Genomic DNA, 15,622 nt, shown 5'->3' on the forward strand with positions numbered 1-15,622 from the left:
TCATGTTGTGCGATTGCATTGCTTGTATACACACAGCCAGACTTACCCCTCCAGACTTCTTATCTGGGAAGATGCAGCTCTCGCCGCTTGCTGTGAAGTTGCAGTAAACCTTGAAGGAGTCCCGGGAGCAGCCCTGGTTTGGATCAATCCAGTACTCACCTGGACAGATAAAGGAAGGGAGAAGACACACAAAAACACACCCACGCACACACACACGGATGGGAGAGAGAGAGAGAGCACAGAATATATAATTCAATATATATATAGTGTTTCATTGAGGTCAAGGTAAGGCTAGACACTGGGTGTGTCGTGCCTCTGTGTTTACATCTTCAGTTCACATTAAACACATTCTAAACTGTGGGTGTTTTTCTTCTAAATTAGCATTGCTAATAAATGCATAACTCATTATTTAATTTCATTATTTGATCCTAATTTTTAAGGTTTTGGCTTCGTTTTAACAGCTGCCAAAGCAGACAGCGATCAGGAAACTGGAGCAATTAGAGGGAATTGAACCTTGGATGTTGTGGTTATGCGGTATGCACCTCACTCATTAGCACGCCAGACATCCCAGATGGTTTATCAAACATTCATTTTTGAAAAGTAAATCCTGCTGTTTGATAACATCCTCACCTAGAGATGGATGATGCACCGAGAAGTGGAAAAGTACTTTGTTTACTAATTAATTAGTAATTAACTAGTCCGTATGTGAGCAATTGCAAGTGTCACGCTCCTGTGACGGATACACTGCAGATATAATACGCCTCTGTATTACAAAACAGAATTAAACAGTGATTTATATTTGGACGTTTGTTTGTGACTAACAATTATTTTCATGATAAATAAATATTAGAAAAACACAGGAATGCGATGGCTTGTTTTGTCCAGTCAACACATTCAAATATGAATACAAAAAGGTTTTTAATCTGCAGGCAGATTAAGAAAAAATTACTTAATTTAATGCATTATTATATTATTAATTTATTTTTGGTTTTTGTTTTGTTTTTAGTTGTAAGCATCTTTCGGATTTATTCATCATGACCCATTATTAAAGGCTGGGTTTAAGTTATGCAGGGCACATGACTCCCTGTATATGTTACAATATAGAAATAAGGGGTGACAAGTATATCCACCCCTGGAGCCCAGATGTGCATGTTGGGGTGGTGGAGGGGTTAAAAGAGCATGTAGTGAAACAGGAAATATTGAGTCAGGCTGTATTCTTCTTTTTTTTTGTTTGTTTCACCATTAACATTACATACCCGATTTGTGGCCAGTAACACTGACTTTCTACAAACATTTCTAGCTAGCTGTGTTTGATTTTGTTAAAGTTTAAAAGGCGTAAAGAAAGAGAATTAAACAAAGCACCAATTTGGGCTAAATGTAACACGAACCATCAGGGAAATCAGGGTGGCAGAGCTGCAGGTCCTTGCAGGTACGTGCAGGGTTGCCCTGGGTGCCCAGTGGGTGCTTCATCTGCTCAATCTCCAACTTAAGAGAGTTAAGTGAGCCAAAGATTTCCTCCATGCCATCATCATAGTCTTTATAGTTGGCATCCATAGCTGCATCGTCCACCATCTGGCTGGCATCGATGTTCCTACGTGATCGGCCCTTAATAGGAGCCTGGATGGGGAGTGGGTGGATGACATCACCAGGAGGTCCCTTTTATGGAGAGATGACACGAGAGGAGATAAATGTCGGTTACTGTCAACCAAAATTATAATGACTGATTTCGTCATTTTGAATTTTACTGCTCAAAAAGTAGAGCATCTACTTACAGGAGGGCCAGGAGGTCCAGGTGTACCAGTCTCTCCCTTTGGTCCAGTTTGACCCTGAGCAGGACAAAATGAAACCAGCGGTTAATCTTCGTAAATAAGTGTCATGATAAATGCTTGCGTTTTTTTGCAGCTTTTGGTTAATCACTTACCGATGAGCCTTTAGCTCCTTTAGGACCCGGGGGACCCTAAAAACACAGAGACAATCAAGTGATCAGTACTGGCTCAAACATTACATCATGAGTCTATAGTAAGACACACGTGCTAAGCTTACAGGTAATCCAGGGGGGCCAATGGGACCAAGTGGACCCGCAGGACCAGCAATACCCTGAAAGAAAAGAGAAATTGCAAATCCATAAATGTTGTGTGCCAAGAAAAAAAAACCTTCTTTATTCCTAAGGCAACAGTATTGACTAGTATGAAAGATATTAACACCAGTGGTACCAATTTGCTCTTGCTAAATAAGGAAGATCAAACAAAAGTCTGTCAATAGCTAGCTGACTAATGGCACAAACTGAGCTGCTGTTCAAAAATGTAGGTGCAGTGTTGTTTACTCACATTGTCTCCTTTGGGACCAGCTGATCCAGAAGGACCAGGAAGGCCTCTGTCACCTTTCTCTCCCTGTTCACCTGGTGGTCCAATTAAACCAATAAGACCTGGATGGCCCTGAGCAAACAGAACAACACAAGCACATGTAATCAAAGCAACATTTAATGAGACACGTTCCAATCAGAGGAGTAAGAATTTGATGGTCAGTGGAAAACAAAAAAATAAAAGGAAAAAACAACTCAGCAATCACTAAATTGGTTCCTGAAGTAGCTCACCTTTTCTCCTTTGACACCAGAGTCTCCTTTCAAACCAGGTAAGCCAGGTGGGCCCTGTGAGAAAATGTAAGCTGTCAGATCCAGTCGCACATTATATGAGGCATGGCAATACAAGTTATTTCTACTCACCATAGGTCCGGGAGGTCCATCTGGGCCTGGGGCACCAGGTAGACCTTGTTCTCCCTGCAAAAACATTTGTAGAGTTTTTTTAACCCCACTTCACAAGAAAACCAGTTCCTTTTAATATTCTGGATTTATTTAGCAAATTAGCGAATCATATATGCTGTTTAAACAAAACCACACTACATAAAGGTATGACAGTGATGAATCGCTGCGAGGCTGAGAAATAAGATACTTACGACAGCACCAGGGATTCCCCTGAGACCTTCAGGACCTGGCTTTCCGGGTGATCCTTGAGGACCAACGGGACCTGTTTTTCCAGGGGGACCTTCTAACCCAGGCTCTCCCTTTCACACAGGAAAATGATTCACACGAAAACATTTGATGTTAGCTCATTTGTTAGGTTGTTTTACTTACACAAAAATTTTTTGTGTTTTTGGATGAATTACCTTGCCTCCCTTCTCTCCTTGTCTTCCCTCGGGTCCTGCAGGTCCAGGAGGCCCCTATTTAAAAAATAAAATAAAATAAATTAAGCAACTTTTTAACATTTTCACAAGGATAGGAGTAAGACAGTGCAGGGCAGCACTTACTCTCTTTCCTGGTGGTCCAGCAGGACCAGATTCTCCAGTTGGTCCAGGTGAACCCTGGTTTAAAAGAAATAATTCAACATTGAAAAGACTATTTACATTTCTCAGTAATGACATGCAGCAGAGTGGAAAAGAAAAAATAACACTCACAGCCTGACCAGCCTCTCCATCATCGCCCTTGTCACCCGGTAAACCGTCTAAGCCCTGTATTGGAATTGAAGAGGGTCTCAGTCATGATGTTTTGCAATAAAAAGTGCATAAAGACTTAAGTTTGGATGGTTTATTCACAGAACAGCTGCCATACGTACAGCTGGACCAGGCTCTCCAGGGGGGCCGGGGTCACCAGGGAAACCACTTGGACCCTGAAAATGAATAAAGTTACATTTTTTGTTTGTTCTTTTTTAGACATTTACTTTTAAGTAACTATGATCGTCCTCTGCTTAATGACTTATGTTGCAAAGTGTATTTTAATAAAAAACCTGGAACAGAACTTACTGGGCTGCCTTTTGGACCATCATCTCCTGGGGGTCCCTTAGGGCCTGGAGGTCCAGCAGCACCAGCCGGACCAGCCTCTCCCTTCTCTCCTCGTTCTCCTCTTGAACCCTATAATAATATGCAGCATGTTACCAGTGCAATTACTTGTATAAGCTAGAATTCAGAGTTGCTAGTGTACAACATGAGGAAAATGGCCTGTGGAAGATAAATACAATCTCTTTTTAACATCATGGACATTATAGATAAACTCTTTGTTGTGTTTTTTTTTAATAAAAATGAAATGAAATAGACTGAGATAACTCACTGGTGGGCCAACTTCTCCCTGAGGGCCTGGCTCTCCCGTTTCACCGGTATCTCCCTGAAAGAGGTGGGCAACAAGGGGTATTAGTAGGTGAGAGAGAGACATACATTACAAGTAAAGTGATTTGTTGATCTTCTGTGGTTCTAAAAATCCCATAATTTACTGCAGCCCCTCACTGTCCCAGTGTCCTTGTCACCAAAAATGGGAATAGAAAGAGATGGCACAAGAGATTTCAATTCATCAAGTGCAGGCAGACTGGGTGGCAGGAGCAAGGACGGCGCTGACCTCACTGTTCTCCCTGGACCCTGCCCATATATCTTGTCCTCTTCCTTTTGCCTTATTGCCCTGTTGACTCACCTATATGCCAAGCACTATCGTTATTCACTGCCATATGAGACTACTGTCCTCCCTACTGAGGTCTACCACACACGTGTTTAGTGGAAGAATATTAGCCCATGTCATGTTTGGGAAACAAGGATGTCAGTTGATGGCACAGCTCTGCAGAGCCAACGACAAGCTGCACAGTGACTCGTTATGATAAGCATATCCAGATTCCCTCTAGCATGAACAATAGCTCTGTGTTGTGAACATCAACTGATACTCTAAATTAGTGTCTGGCTGTTTTCCAAAATCTGCCTCCATGCTGTCAAGAAATTCCCTCTAAGCAGCTGGTATGGCTGTTTACAAGCCTCACTGATCCGCCTGTATTAGCGGCGTACGCTGCTGTTTTATGCAATGCTGCGCCTCCGAAGCCCTGCAGAGGCCTTGACTCCATTCTTATGATGACCTTCACTAAGGACTGCTGAGAATAGGAAAACCAGGAAAAGGCAGCTGCTCATCACAGACACAGTGAGGGATGTGTTTACCAAAAAAAGGCCAGGACTCTGTCGCTTGGCAGCTCCCTGGGCTGGATAATAAAATGCCAGCTCAGCTGACGCCCGATTAGCCCAAAGACCGCTGTGTTTGCTTGCACAGAAGCAGGACAGGCTATCCTCGGGGAGATTAGAAAGGAGCAAGAGGTGATTCTATTGACCGAACCAGATAAAGCAAATTATACCATCACCCCGGACAGCAAGCGCTGAAAAACAACAAAAAAACTGCCCAGCGCTGCATTCCAGCGGCTGCAAAAACTACCAAAGGAGGCCTCGATGATGAAGCAGCAGCAACAAATGAAAGCTGTAGCCGCCTTTAATAATGCATTTATCTTCTTAGAATTGCAGTAAGATCTTTTTGACAATTTATTTATAATCTCTCCACCCCAGCAGCAGGCTACTGTCGGGAATGACACCCTGTCCATTCGATTTGGCGTGCATCTGTCACTCTCGAGTAGGAAAAAAACATCCCAAATGGTATCATATAAATAGGCATGTGAAATATTAATAGCTGCAAAAGCCTTTCAAGAGGTATCAGTCTTTGTATAAAACACAACCCAAACAAACTGCTTAGCACAATGAATCTGACTTTTTTAAGTTCGCTTCTCCAAGTTAAAACTTTTTCTCTATGACAGGTGAGTCTGAAAATAAACATACCCAGCACCGCAAATATATCTATAACGGAGGAAAAGTTCGATCGTCAGGAGTCTAAACAGCTGATATGAATGTGTCATATCAGAATTTCAACTCATTAAATATTGATTATGTTATCAGCCTCAAAAGTCCCACTACTGACGGGACTAATCAAACTACATTATACACATGAATGGTTGAGTTTCCGGCTAAAATCATTCCGTCCAAAAAAAAAGAAAAAGAAAAAGAGTTTTACCTTTTCTCCAACAGCACCAGGGTTTCCAATACCACCGGGAGGTCCCTGAGAACCGTCGGCTCCCGGGGGTCCTGAGGGACCTCTGGGACCAGGGGGACCTGGTGGACCCTGTAGGCAACAAGCAGAGCCACCTCAGTTTAAGAAATGGAATTCATCTTCATGCTCCTTGTAGTGTAAAGGTGCTCAATGATAACACAGTCAGAATGCGCACAAACTAAGCTCTTACCATTTGACCAACATCTCCAGTTTCACCTTTCTCGCCAGGTGGACCAGGTAAGCCCTGAAAGGTTAAAAAATTATTTAATCAGATCTTTCTAAATAAAACCATGGTTGAAGTTTGCTTAATACTCTAGTTCGCACCTGCAGACCAACTGGGCCTGGAGGTCCGGGGAATCCTCTGGATCCTTCATCTCCTTTCTGGCCAAACATACCCTGCTGACCTCTGGGACCAGGCTCACCATCTGCACCCTGCACAGCAGAAGAGATAATGAGATAATGAGAGTCAGTCTGCTAACACATAGATAAGGCACTGAATAATGTGAACACATAGCTCAAAATGGACACTTACAGCAGGACCCGGTGCTCCAACAGGTCCTTGAGGGCCAGTAGGACCGGGTGGACCCTGCAGTTGGGGACATGAAAAAGCGTAATTTTGTCTGTCACTCAGTATTTAAAATTCATGTATCAGCCTCAGAATTCTAGAAAGCAAAACAATGAATAAATGATGTGTTTTCTACAGACAAACTTACATGTTCTCCTTTGTCACCCTTACTTCCTTTCTGGCCCGGCTCTCCAATCTCTCCCTGTGAAGAGAGCATCAAAGCGTGAAACAAAAAAATAGCCAGTGGTATGCACATAAAAGGAAAATAAAACTTTGACAATGAATATTCTTAACAATCTCTAATTTGCCTGAACTGTCCTTCCTTTCAAAAAACATTGTTTTGTACCTTTAGATCTGCCTATAGATATCTCAATTACATCACTCCTTCCCTAAAAAATATACTTCTGAAGGGGGCTTATCGTGATGGCTGACTCAGTGACAGAACAAGCAGCCAAAACAGAATATATTATGACTCCCATCAGAACCTGTTTAAACCAGAATATACCAACTGAAGAACCTTGTACTTTGTTCCCCCCAAATGCCTGTGTGGGTGTTAAAAATAATGCTAATAACCACCAAAAACCAAAGGCATTTACTTTGGTGTTTGAATCAGAAAAAGCTCTTTCTGTGGTGGCTTTAGTCTCCTAAATAAAGGCCTTGGACTTATCCATTCCCTGTGAGCTGGGCTTATAATGAGAAAGTGTCTGAATGTATGTAAACATTATCTGGCAAGATCGTTTTTTATCTGCATGGCAAATACCCTCTGTATTCTCTTTGTCCGTTTACACCACGGGGAATGTTGTAAGGCCAGTTAAGAACTGAGGCATTCTTCAAAGGATGAGAGATTATCCTCTGAGTATTTCCGCAGCTGATCTTCCTGCAAATGTTTTAGAAGGGATGAGCAGTTGCTTGGATCTGAATACTAAAGGGTCACTTTCACCCATCCTGTCGTTGCCTCTCTCTCTGTGTCTGTTTGTAAAGACGGGTACAAAGCAGCAACAAGGCCAGTTCTCCTTTTAAGGATCTGTTAATCGATGCAAACCCTGTCAGACAAATTCCCCTCACAGCGTTTTAAGGTCACAGAGAAAGAGACAAGAGGGTCTGGCTGGGAGCCCAATTGCAAAGTTTAGTGTCTAGTTTAGGCCTGTGCGTACACAGAGAGACACAGATTGTGAAACAACAACTGCTCAAAAACCAAAAAAAGACATTTAAGTGCAGCTTTATTAAATTGCATTATATTTTTCTTCACGTGGATACAAATAAACCAAAAATACTATTGTACCTTGTCTCCGTCCTCTCCAGGTGGGCCAGGAGGTCCTCCAGGTCCTGGCAGACCAACAGGTCCCTGAATACCATCTCTTCCAGCTGGACCTTGAGGTCCTTTCTCTCCCTAAAATAATGATTGTTGACATAGAGCAACATTGTGTTTGTCAGTGAGACAAAAATGTGCAGTGTAGCCATGCTATTCCTACAATGTGGTGCTCTTACCGGTCCACCTTTCTCTCCAGCAGGGCCTGGAGGTCCCTGGGGGCCAGAGCGTCCTGGGAGACCTGTAGGTCCTGCTGGCCCTGCAGGACCACGCTCACCAGGAGAACCCTACAGCAGTACCACACACTGTGTTATTAGCTAGCTGGTAGCTAGTTATCGAAATAAGACACCATTAATATCAAAGCCATCCAACACAGGAAACTAAAGCATAATATCAGGCACATCAAATAGGTCAGACCTCCCTTATGTAAGTAGCAAACAGTGCATATCATTATATTATATAAGGGTCTGGAATAGCTGAGGGTAGGAACTTTACTATGAAGATATCAGAGATGCAGAGAGAGTACAGAAGGTGAGAGTGACAAAGTGGGGATACGGATGCGGTAAATTGTACTCACAGCAGGGCCAGGTGGGCCAGGAGGACCCTCATTCCCTTTCAGGCCATGAGCTCCCTGCAGATGAGAGTGAAATAAAGGCCTCAGAAAACAAACACATCTGTTGGGGAAGCACACATTCTACCTTACACTGCACTCCTTATCTGCAAAGAGGCTCAGCATGAGATGGAAAGCCTCCTATAGACTCCAAAGTGAAGGTTGAGAGTTGAAGGGGAAAACAGTTTGGCAAAACTGCAGCAAACACCCAAAGGAGCTAGTGCATCACATAAAGTCTGAATCCTAAGGTTAATGAAAAGGCTTTGTAATAAAATGGCATGAAGAAAACAATATAAGTTGCGTAACTACCAGGACACGACTTTGTCAAGTTAGAATTATTTGAAAAAGATAGAAAAATCAGCCAAGAGCAGGCTGTTCCTTTACTGACGAGTGGATCTGATATCATCTCCATTTCTTGAGGTTTACCGCATTCTTACAGAAATTTAATAGTCCAGAACTATTATGCAATAACCAAGCTGTGAGTGATATTGATTTTGTCACGAGGCTTTAAACAAAGCAGAAGGCAATACTAACCACAGGACCAGGCAGACCTCTCTCTCCAGGGAAACCTCTTTGCCCAGGTGGGCCATCTTTACCAGACGGGCCAGCAGGGCCAGGATCACCCTGTAAGTGAAATGGGAAACAAATATGAGCTTTGTAGTTACATACATGTATTTTAATTAGCTGACAATGTTAAAAAAAAAAGTTCACTAATAAATAGAACTTCAAGTTTCACCTTGGCTCCTTCTTTTCCTGCAGCTCCAGGCAGACCTTGCTCACCAGGTGGTCCCGGGGGTCCAGGGTGTCCACGTTCTCCCGTTTGTCCAGTCTCACCTGTTGGTCCCTAGAATTGAAAATAAATAAATATATCCCATTCAACACTAAAGTATAAAACCAAGTTACAGAGGAAGTGTGAAAAGAGGGACAAAGCAGAGAGCAAAATCAGCAAATTAACACAAAAATGATATAACAATTTTTCCATTTATTAGAAACGTGGCGAGGAAAAGCTGAACATTTGCTGTGTGGGAGGCTTACTAGTCATTAAAGCCACATACAGCTTCATTATTATGAATGTCCTCAGCCGGCATTAGCAGAACGGCTGGGAGGAAAAGTCTGTTAAACATTTATGCATAATGGATGAAGAGCCCATTGCAAATATGAAAGAGGATAAACAACACTTAAGTCGTGGCTCTTGAGATATAGGTAAGAGGAGCTAAATCGATTTTCATTCACCGAGCAAAATGCTAAGAAAGCATTCCTAATGACAACTTATAGGTTTCTATTGTGCTTCTGTGTGTGAAAGGTTTGCAATTCTGCAAGAGCCTAATTTTTCGAAAAACAATGCAAATGCATATTTAATTATTTTTTGTAGGAAATTGATAGCTATTTGTTTGCGCACAAAGGAATACAGTGAACAAAAAGCTGTGCGTCAATGAAGCAACTAAGAGAAACACTCAATGGCTGTCACTCACCTGAGGTCCAACCACTCCTGGAGGACCAGGAGGGCCTGTTTTGCCTTGGAATCCCTGTGTATTATAAAAAGGAAATAAAAGTCATAAAGTTGCCTCAGTGGATGTAGATATAAGATAAAGAGTTGAATAACCAAAGCACAGCACACTCACAGTTTCTCCTCTCTGTCCAGGATGTCCTGGCAATCCGTCTTTCCCTGCAGGTCCCTGAGAATTTCAAACAAATTAAAGAATTTATATTAAAGGTCACACAGAATGGAAAGACAAAGGGCAAAGGTCATATTTCAGTAGAGTGTCTGGACTTACAGGGGGGCCCTTTGGTCCTGGGAAACCTGTTGGTCCCTGAGGCCCAGGCAATCCCTATAAAAATTTAAAAAGCACATAATTGAGTTAAGAATCGCGTGTCTGATCGAAACCTCTGCACGTCCCGAGAATAAAATGACTCCTGGTGATGCTGTTACGGTACGTACCCTCTCACCGGGAGGTCCCGGTGGGCCGTCATTCCCTGAGTTACCCTGGACACAAAAAATAAGGAATCAAATGTGAACATGTATAATGACATATTTCAGAAAGTGGCATTAAAATAAATACTAATACTCACCTTTGGACCAGCTTTTCCTGTCTGTCCTCTTGGTCCTCTCTCTCCTCGAGGCCCCTTAAGAAAGAAAAAAAAAAGCTTTTTAACAAAAAAAAAGTTTGTAAAGGATGCATGTGATCTGAAAAGCTTGGTTATTGTCTCAGTGTGGATTCCCCTTCGAGCACGTTCAGGTCGAACGGCCACTTTTACTCAGGTGCCAAGTTCGCCATCTGCATGGAAGCACGAGTCTGCTGAGTAAGACTAACCGTTGGTCCTCTCTGTCCGCGTGGGCCCGGCTTTCCTGCTGTTCCCTGTGGACACGAAGAACACACACAACGATCAAAGGAATGCCACTCACATTATTAAGATCCTGCATCCTCTGGAAGAATGACTCTAATGCCAGGAGACAGAAATGTTTGCAAGCACAATTGAGCCATTTATGAGCTCAGAAATAGTCTTTTTATAATAAAATAGGATTTACTGTAAAAAAAAAAAAAAAAAGACCATTAACATTTATCTTCACTTACATGTGAAGTCATTGCCACCTTGGAAAATGATATTTTAATAATCAATTATGCATGATATAGCAATTTTGCAGCAGTGTTACAATGACACTGGCTACATACAAATTTAATGAGGAAAACTATTAAATCTTTTATGTAGCTTTTTAAGTTTCAAACAAGTGTTGTGAAACTATCTTAATAGCTCTATTATCCCTTTCTGTCTCGGAGCTGGGTCTCATAAACTTTACAAATGTTTTGTGAAGATGACAAAGCTTAATGCGCCTTGCTCCACTCGTGTTGACAAACCATTACTCTTGCAGGCGAGCTAATGACCCATCCCTTCGACAAAAGAAAATGAAGCATTGCTCAAGAGCCACAAAGTGATAAACAAAGCTTTTGGGGTATCCAAATGAATTGTGCAAGTGGTAATGAAAAGCAATTGCAATGGTGAGCAATTGTGTCTCTGTTGCTTTGTGTTAGAGCCATGCAACTTCCACTAGGTTGATAAATCTGGAGCTGGGACGGGAGCCTGTCTCTGGCGGTACGCCTGTATCCAACCCTTGAGGGAATGAGACGAATATCAAGAAGTCTATCTACATACATACCCGAGTTCCTTTCTCTCCATTGGCACCAGGGAAACCTTGGAAACCCTGGGATCCCTGTGTGTGAGCAAGAGAGCAATTAATCATTTGAGAAGCAAACACAGTCACTATATTCCTTGTTTATACCCTTGGCTTAATACATTTAACAGAAGACTGCATGCACACAAGTAACAGCATTCCTTTATTGCTATTGTATCAGCAACTGAAGGCTGACACCAAATAGCATATTCAAATCCCCAGCTCTTTGATCAGGAAGCTTCAAGCATGTCCGCTTGTCAGACTGCAGCTTTGCCTCAGAGAGGCTAAACGATGAGCCATCAAAAAGTTCAGCAAAAGCAGCCTGCACATGCACGTGTGTGTATTTTTTATTTTCCTCGTTCTCTTTCAAATACACACAGAAAAGCACGTTTTGGTCAGGTTAACTGTGTCTCTGTGAGTTCTAACATTAGCTTAAATTAAATTGTCAAGTAAGTTTAATAACAAGCAATGTTGGCCAAAGCAAGGAAATAAGACATAATTTAAATTATTACACTGAATTAAAAGAAAGATAAAGTCACATTAAAGCACAATTTTAAAAAAAACTGTTAAAAAAAAAAGAAAGGCAATTATTTGAGAATAATTTGGGATTATTAACACCATACACTAAACAACTTACACGTAAGTAGACATAACCTGAAAAGGCTTATGAATGGAGGTATATTTTCAGCCACGAAAAAACTATTGGAGAGCTAGATGATCAGCAATTAAACCAACCTGACAGGCTCTGCAAATATGGAACTTAATAAAATAGTAAAAAGCAGCAGTCGACTGACCCTAACAAGTGTCACGCAAGTTCATGTGTCCATGAACACAGAAAGCTCTAACAGATAACACAGAGCTAACCCAGGGACTGGTGGTGAAATACTGTATGTTCATCTAGCGGCATCATTGGTTTCATTGGTGCCTCGCCCAAATTAACATACAGTAATTACTGTAACCGAGCATGGATATGGTAAAATCAGTAAATTAATAACAATGCTCTTTAGCAGTATAAATGCAATTACCTTTGGTCCTTGTCTTCCTGGGTATCCTGGCAATCCAGGAACTCCGAGTTTACCCTGTAAAAGAGAAAGATTAGTAAGTATACTGTTATATACGGTCCTGACAGGAACTTATAAAAGTTTATCAAAAAGTATTTACAAAAATTAATTTACTACTTTTAACAAAAAAAACGACAAGGTTGAGCTCCATGAAACGATTCATCAAATTAAGAGACATAATAAGGTTCCTGCTCTATGTAAAAATGTAAAAACTGAACATTTAACACAGCATTTACTTAATCCACTGATCTTCTCCTGCCTCAAACCAAACTCCTTATTAGAGCCGTACCAAATTATTCCTCTTAATCCGTGACACCTGATAACCAGTGATAACCTCTTCTCATATTAAAAAGACAAGATGTTTCAGACTTTGAGAGAAATGTGTGCTTTTGGCATCTGCCAAATGCATGGCGATGATGGGATTATTTCAAATAAAATCCTGTAAAAAAAATGTAAATAAATGTTTTTAATTAAACATTCTCAAGCCAACAGAGGATTTCAATTGGCATCAAATTAAAACTTATAATTACAACGTCTAGTAAGAGTCTGTTGATTTATAATTTAATATTAACACTGTCTTTGCTATAGTACCTATAACCTACACATACATTATACTGTATATGAACCTTCTCTGTACCCAGCTGAACTACTACACTCATCTGAAGGGCAGCAGGACACTACAGCCATTACACAGAGGCTGCCAACTGTGTTTACTGTGATTAGCCAGGTTGCTACAGAGTAGCCGCAAACAGCTCTATATACATGAAGCACTCTGCTTATAAATCTCATCAATCCCGAATTCCACAGCCTCTATTTCAGCTATGTCTGTAGCAAAAGCAGTGTCTTAATTTTTTTTGATTCTTGCAATGCAAGAAGTATTTATTATGTTGAACACAAGATGTTTTCATGAACTACATAAACCAAAATAGCAGCACTTGTGAAGATGCCCACACAGTCTAAATAGGGTTTACGAGTTATCTACAGACTTTCTTTACCTCGCTGATCTCCTAATTCCATGTACATTCCTAACTTAATGGAAGTAAAGAAGGCTGGCTCTCTCCCACAGTATGCTGTAAGCTCTTTGCATCTGTGAGTTTAAGTAATAAAAACTCTGTTATTCTAGCGAGTAACATCTCCATTAAAACGTGCAGAAACACTACAGCGGTATTTTTAGAACCGGATCAGTGTGTGGGGAAAAGCTGGTGTGAAGGCTATAATTAGGCATGAAAGAGACTGCTGTTAGCTAATGTGTGACCAAGATTCGGATGGATATCGGCTTTTTAAATTACACTGTGAATAACAAACACAAGTTTCGCCTGTCCTCACTGGATAAGGATTGGACCAGTCAAGCAATTACTCTGCCTCTGTTTAAGTCAGTTTTTTTAAGAATCTCACCTTCTCACCACTTGGGCCAAGAGGACCAGCATCTCCTGGAAGCCCGGAACGACCCTTTGGCCCCTCGGGGCCATCTTCACCTCTGGGTCCTGCTGGTCCAAGTTCTCCCTGGAAAGCACAAGATGTAAAAAATACAAATGCCATTAGCCTGTATGGTAAACAAACAAACAAACAAAAACAAGGTACTTGAGCACATCTCTCCCCTCAGGTTTTGCAAAGATTATTCTATTGACTGTGCATTCACAAATTATTAGCATCAGTGGGAATATTTTTCCACTCATATAGCTTTCTAAGGTGATTACAATGAATCTGGGTACTATAAGAGAGATCTGAAACAAGTATTTTGTTATGACTGGTATAAAAAAACAGTTTTGCTCTCTATAGTCTATAGCTTGTTACCTTAATAAGCAAGATGCTTGCCTTTAAAGTGTTTTACTTCCTCTGAGGGAGTATATCAACTTGTATGTTTACTCATAGTTGCCATAGTTTATCTCATTTACATAATGTTTAGTAGGCTATTCAATCACTTGAGCGAAATGTCCTACAAGACTGGTAAGCGGTCACGTGCCTGCAAAACATCTATTAGCACTAATTAGCTGGTTGCTAACCAAGCTAGCTTGCACTTTTGACAACTTAGACCTCCATCCTCTTGCACAAATATGGTCACTTTTTGCTCTATAACTTAATAATAAAATGAATAATAAAAGCTTTGCTTTTATTATTCATCGAAAAAGGGGCTTAAGGATGCTAATTTCTGTTGCTTCATCATTAAAGAAATTAGCTATTTTAATATTGCTTCTCTTTTTAAGTGTGCTTTCCTTCAAGTGGGACACATATTAAGTGACAGACTACAAACTCACTCTGACAGCCAGTCACTGTTGCATGAGACCTGGTGGTGTGTAAAAAGATATCTAGCTAAAGGCTTGCGCAGAGTTGAAGGCAAAGCCAGTGTGCTCGCACACCAGCACTTAAAACGGCATCAGACAAACTGTACTTGACTCACACTTGCAAGCTCATCAAACAGAACACTTTAAATTGAGCACACTCACACACTTTTCATAGGCACGCTTCAAAATGAGTCATTTACATTCCGGTCTATGTGCATCTCCAAAGCAGAGGGCCTCCTCAAATCTTTGCTTTCATCTGGATCTGCTGCATCTCCAGAGGAAAATAAGCCGGAGCCCCATGTCTCTCTCCCGGGTTTAAAGGGGTTTAAAGTGCCATTGATTTCTCCTTCCTTTCTATGCTCAGCTAGAGACAGCCTGGTCAGGGATTGGAGGGTTGATGTTTGAAGTATTGGCTTGTGCAAGTTATGTTTCTTACTGTAGAAAGCATTTTTTTCTTAAGACTTGACAGTGTAAATCCCTGAAGCACTTTGGAGAAAGAGGCTGTAGTCAGGAAAACCTGTCAAAGTCGCGCTTTTCTCCTAAAGTTGTCGAGGTTAGGAGTGACTGGAAAGAGGCAATGGGGATGGAAAAGAAATTGGAAACTGCTCACATTAAAACAAACGCACGCACACAAACCACTTGTCAACTGGAACAACACCTTATGTTTGCTCATTAGCCACAATTCTGCGGTAGTCACAGAGGCTTAGGCAATGAAAGTGGATAAAGTGACAGG

The 15,622-nt window shown here is 41.3% G+C and overlaps 1 protein-coding gene across 3 annotated transcripts in view; it reads right to left on the reverse strand.

Moving 5' to 3' along the window:
- col5a1 (procollagen, type V, alpha 1) overlaps positions 1 to 15,622 on the reverse strand; it is a 75,672-nt gene that overhangs the window by 8,581 nt on the left and 51,469 nt on the right. For all 3 annotated transcript variants that reach the window (XM_076886670.1, XM_076886671.1, XM_012918747.5), the window contains exons 30-63: positions 14,003 to 14,110; positions 12,572 to 12,625; positions 11,532 to 11,585; positions 10,690 to 10,734; positions 10,448 to 10,501; positions 10,317 to 10,361; positions 10,153 to 10,206; positions 10,000 to 10,053; positions 9,850 to 9,903; positions 9,114 to 9,221; positions 8,912 to 9,001; positions 8,345 to 8,398; positions 7,947 to 8,054; positions 7,741 to 7,848; positions 6,607 to 6,660; positions 6,426 to 6,479; positions 6,218 to 6,325; positions 6,084 to 6,137; positions 5,858 to 5,965; positions 4,100 to 4,153; positions 3,796 to 3,903; positions 3,609 to 3,662; positions 3,451 to 3,504; positions 3,304 to 3,357; positions 3,163 to 3,216; positions 2,953 to 3,060; positions 2,723 to 2,776; positions 2,594 to 2,647; positions 2,328 to 2,435; positions 2,044 to 2,097; positions 1,922 to 1,957; positions 1,773 to 1,826; positions 1,389 to 1,656; positions 47 to 159 (exon numbers count right to left, since the gene is read on the reverse strand). In XM_076886670.1, coding sequence (XP_076742785.1) covers positions 47 to 159; positions 1,389 to 1,656; positions 1,773 to 1,826; positions 1,922 to 1,957; positions 2,044 to 2,097; positions 2,328 to 2,435; positions 2,594 to 2,647; positions 2,723 to 2,776; positions 2,953 to 3,060; positions 3,163 to 3,216; positions 3,304 to 3,357; positions 3,451 to 3,504; positions 3,609 to 3,662; positions 3,796 to 3,903; positions 4,100 to 4,153; positions 5,858 to 5,965; positions 6,084 to 6,137; positions 6,218 to 6,325; positions 6,426 to 6,479; positions 6,607 to 6,660; positions 7,741 to 7,848; positions 7,947 to 8,054; positions 8,345 to 8,398; positions 8,912 to 9,001; positions 9,114 to 9,221; positions 9,850 to 9,903; positions 10,000 to 10,053; positions 10,153 to 10,206; positions 10,317 to 10,361; positions 10,448 to 10,501; positions 10,690 to 10,734; positions 11,532 to 11,585; positions 12,572 to 12,625; positions 14,003 to 14,110 — 2,595 coding nt within the window. The remainder of the gene's footprint in view (positions 1 to 46; positions 160 to 1,388; positions 1,657 to 1,772; positions 1,827 to 1,921; positions 1,958 to 2,043; positions 2,098 to 2,327; positions 2,436 to 2,593; positions 2,648 to 2,722; positions 2,777 to 2,952; positions 3,061 to 3,162; positions 3,217 to 3,303; positions 3,358 to 3,450; positions 3,505 to 3,608; positions 3,663 to 3,795; positions 3,904 to 4,099; positions 4,154 to 5,857; positions 5,966 to 6,083; positions 6,138 to 6,217; positions 6,326 to 6,425; positions 6,480 to 6,606; positions 6,661 to 7,740; positions 7,849 to 7,946; positions 8,055 to 8,344; positions 8,399 to 8,911; positions 9,002 to 9,113; positions 9,222 to 9,849; positions 9,904 to 9,999; positions 10,054 to 10,152; positions 10,207 to 10,316; positions 10,362 to 10,447; positions 10,502 to 10,689; positions 10,735 to 11,531; positions 11,586 to 12,571; positions 12,626 to 14,002; positions 14,111 to 15,622) is intronic.

This window comes from Maylandia zebra, linkage group LG7, assembly GCF_041146795.1.
Source record: "Maylandia zebra isolate NMK-2024a linkage group LG7, Mzebra_GT3a, whole genome shotgun sequence".
NCBI classification, from domain to species: domain Eukaryota; kingdom Metazoa; phylum Chordata; class Actinopteri; order Cichliformes; family Cichlidae; genus Maylandia; species Maylandia zebra.